The sequence below is a fragment of the Sinocyclocheilus grahami genome, unplaced genomic scaffold (assembly GCF_001515645.1).
Source record: "Sinocyclocheilus grahami isolate Dianchi unplaced genomic scaffold, SAMN03320097.WGS_v1.1 scaffold935.1, whole genome shotgun sequence".
Lineage (NCBI taxonomy): Eukaryota > Metazoa > Chordata > Actinopteri > Cypriniformes > Cyprinidae > Sinocyclocheilus > Sinocyclocheilus grahami.
Window position 1 is genome coordinate 13473 of NW_015506114.1, and position 3648 is coordinate 17120.

General features: G+C 38.5%; 1 protein-coding gene across 1 annotated transcript in view; it reads right to left on the reverse strand.

Annotated features, from left to right (window-relative positions):
• Nucleotides 1-1279: 1279 nt before the first annotated feature.
• The window catches only part of LOC107564445 (centrosomal protein kizuna-like), a 21030-nt gene continuing 18661 nt past the window's right edge, over nt 1280-3648 (reverse strand). Inside the window, exons 4-5 of the mRNA XM_016249540.1 lie at nt 1629-2190; nt 1280-1497 (exon numbers count right to left, since the gene is read on the reverse strand). Coding sequence (XP_016105026.1) covers nt 1280-1497; nt 1629-2190 — 780 coding nt within the window. The remainder of the gene's footprint in view (nt 1498-1628; nt 2191-3648) is intronic.

Genomic DNA, 3648 nt, shown 5'->3' on the forward strand with positions numbered 1-3648 from the left:
AGGCCAAACAAAGTAGTTTCGCTTTCACAACGAAACACACAGCGTCACACATGGCGGGCTAGAGTGAGCAGAGGCCGGTAGGCTAGAGAACGGCGCGGCCGGCGGATTCGACGAAGGAGCGTCCGGCGGGCTTGCGGCAACCACATGTGATGACCCCGGACTGGACTCCGCTTCTTCCAAGGTGAAAGCCGATCCGGCGATCCACAGAGCGAAGTTGATGTATTTCCTCAGCGACCAGCACGGATCAGCTCCAGGCATGACGAAGCGGATATCGTCCTCTTTTGGAAGACCAAACAAAGTAGTTTCGCTTTCACAACGATACACACAGCGTCTCCACGACATGGCGGCGGCAACAACAATACTACAGCGAGAATAAAAGTTACGTCTTCTTTTTTTGCGTGAACATTTGGGCGGTGTTATGCAAATCTTCCCGCACAGTGACATAGACATGTGGGGGCGTGTTTAAACGAGGCGTTTTAGGAGGGCATGGACAAGTCTTAACTTTTAAAAAAGGATAATCTCTTTCTATGCACGAACAGCTTGTAACACTCCAAAGAGAAAGGAAAATTTGAAATTGCATCATATGACCCCTTTAAGTCAGACACACCTAGTGACGATTAGTTTACATCATCACACCACTGGCCAGGCCCACTTGCTTTTAGTCAACTAAATAGCTGGCACCTGGCTACACCAATAAATAGAAAAAGCAAATAGAACCCATTATAAGTACTGATGCTGTCTACACTGTATACAGTATACAAATGAGCATTCAGTTTCTGACACACGCTTGAGCTACTGCTGACAATAGGACAAACGGAAGAGTACAGGAGCGTTAGCTTTGACTCGTCCTGTTTAAACAACATGTTTGCGTCTGTACAGCCTTCAGAAGGAAGCATCAGGAACAGTGGATAGGTTATTTTTAATGGCATCCCAGATATCATCTGAGGATTATATGTTTGTTTGGAACATTTGACTGCAGACTGTTTTGCAAACGAAGCAGAGTGTAATAAAGAGTTCACAAAGAAACTTTTGTTGAAAGATGAAGTAGCCATTATCGCATTGGATCTGACAGCATGTGCAATAGTGGTGACAATAATATTTTTTTTCAGGCAATTAAAGCGTTAAAAGGGCCGCATCCTTAAAACAGATAATTTCAGACAGAGGATTATTATGGCTACAAATGACTGTTTTCGTTTTTTTTTTTATGAACATTATAGGTGAACCTCAAGGAACATATTTTTATATATATATATATATATATTTTTGGAGTAGCAAACATTCAGTAGGGCCAGTCTTTGGGTCCATAGTTTCTGGCTGTGTTCAGAAAGAAGAAATTAGTCAAACAATCCAAGCAACTGTACCTGTTGGGGGATTCGAGAGAGTGAAGTCTTCCAGATTCCTGTGTGTTGACCTGCTTGTGTGTTTGAAAGGGTATTACACTTTGCTCTTGAATTACAACATCTCCTCTCAAAGCGTGATGTCTGCTGTTAGTGTCATCTGAAATGTGTAGATGATTATGTATAACTCTTAAAATGGGCTAATCAAAAAAAAAAAAATTGTCACGTCATATCAATAATTCTGCTTAATCACAATGTAGAATTGCAGTTAATTAAGCAGAAAATTCAAACCTGAAAGATCTTGATGTCTTGGCGTGGAGTCACCTTCCTCATCCTCACCTCCAGAGTTCATGTACTGTGAGGAATCTCTTGGATCAGTGGTATCTGGGGAAGGACTGCGGTTCAGATACTGCTCTAATGACACAATGTCTGCAGGCTTCTTCGCGGTCACAGATTGAGAGGACACTTCAACTTCCTTCAGGGTCGTGTGAGGTGACTTTAGTTCTTCACATCTATGCCGCTCTCCTGCCCTCTGAGAGACGTCCCAGTCAGACTCCATCTGCTTTTCACGCACGTCACTCAAATGTCTCTCCTCAAGGAAATCACCTGAGTTTAGAATGTCATCAGATAAAATGATAGTGCCACTGGCTTTTAAAACATGGGAGTGCATACAAAGGCCATTTTGTAGAGGAGAGAGTGAAGGATGATTAGGTATCAGCTCTGTCTGAGATGGTGAACGTGTGGTTGTGACGCCATCATTTCTTGATGAGCCGTTGGAGGTATGGTGACCCGTGAAGATGACAGCACTCTGTGATGATCCCTGTATGCTGGGAAGCTGGAACCTGCTCGGGAGCTGTGCAAGTCAAACAATATATGGTGGATGTAAGTAATTGAAGACAGGAGTTAATGGCAATTCACGTTAAAATGAAAATGTTACCTTCATGTTGTTCCAAACTAAGACTAAAACCAAAACCATAAATAACTATTTTATTACTTGAAATAGTAATAGTAATCATTAACCAAAATACATGTAAAATATACTGTATATTTTTTCAATATTTAAATAAAATATTAAAAAAATATATTTCAGCCAGTTGCCAGCATTACTTATTTTTGTTTTGTTTAAGTTGAAATAATGAAAATAAACTAATTAAGCTAATAATGAAAACTAAAACTTTATAAAATCTAGAAACTTCAACTTCTATTTATTTATACAGCACATTTAAATGCAACTTTGTTGCCCAATGTGCTTCACAAACATTAAGAATAAACATCAAACACACAAACATAACTTACACACAAATAAAACAGACAATTGTAAGGGTTCCCATAATCAAAATGTCCCTACTTGAAAAGCCAGACTAAAAAAATGTGTCTTCAACTGAGACCTAACAACCTCTATAGAAGGAGCCTGCCGAATATAAAGGGGGAGACTGTTCCACAATTTTAGGCCTACTACCGAAAAAACATGATCACCTTTTGACTTCTTTTTGGACTGCGGAACAGCCAACAATGATTGATTTGCTGATCTTTCTTAGACCCTAAGAAAAACGTTAAATAAATAAATAATAATAAAAAATGTATTCAAATATTAACAAAAACTACAATAGTATATCAATAGCTCTAAAATAGCACACCATCCAAACTAGAGGTCGACCGATAGTTACCGATACCGATAGCTAGGTTGGACCACACTGGCCGATACCGATGAATTAACCGATTGTTTTAAAATTGATACTGAACAAAAACTAAAATAGTGCTTTATTAACAAAAACAGTACTGAACCATACTAGTAGTAGTAGTAAAAAAAAAATAGTAATAGTAAATGTTGAAATTAACACACTCTAACAAGGAACAATACTTTCATTAATCTTAATGCTACAAATGGACTTATTTTAAAGTGTTACCATTTCATTTCAACTGTCATGCTTAAAGATGCACATCTTTAAATATATACACAAAGGCTATAGCATTAAAATTATATACATATGGATATTGTATGTATACTCTCACACTTTCTCTGCTTCTATTCTTGAACACTTGATGATTATCTAATCAAAATAAAAGTCTAGGAGAACTCACCGGTATCACACACACTCCGGACGCGTCGCGTTCAACTCGAGCAGCAGTCTAAAACAGCTTATTTAATCACCAAACGGACACAAGTTTACTTCAAGAATGAACAATTTGGCATCGATGAGTTTGAAGTTCGGTGTTTAAAAAACTGAGCAAACAGAAAGAGAAAGCGCGACCTATATTATAGCTCTATAAATGAAGCACACAGACTTTATTAGAGCCACAGAAAGACAAA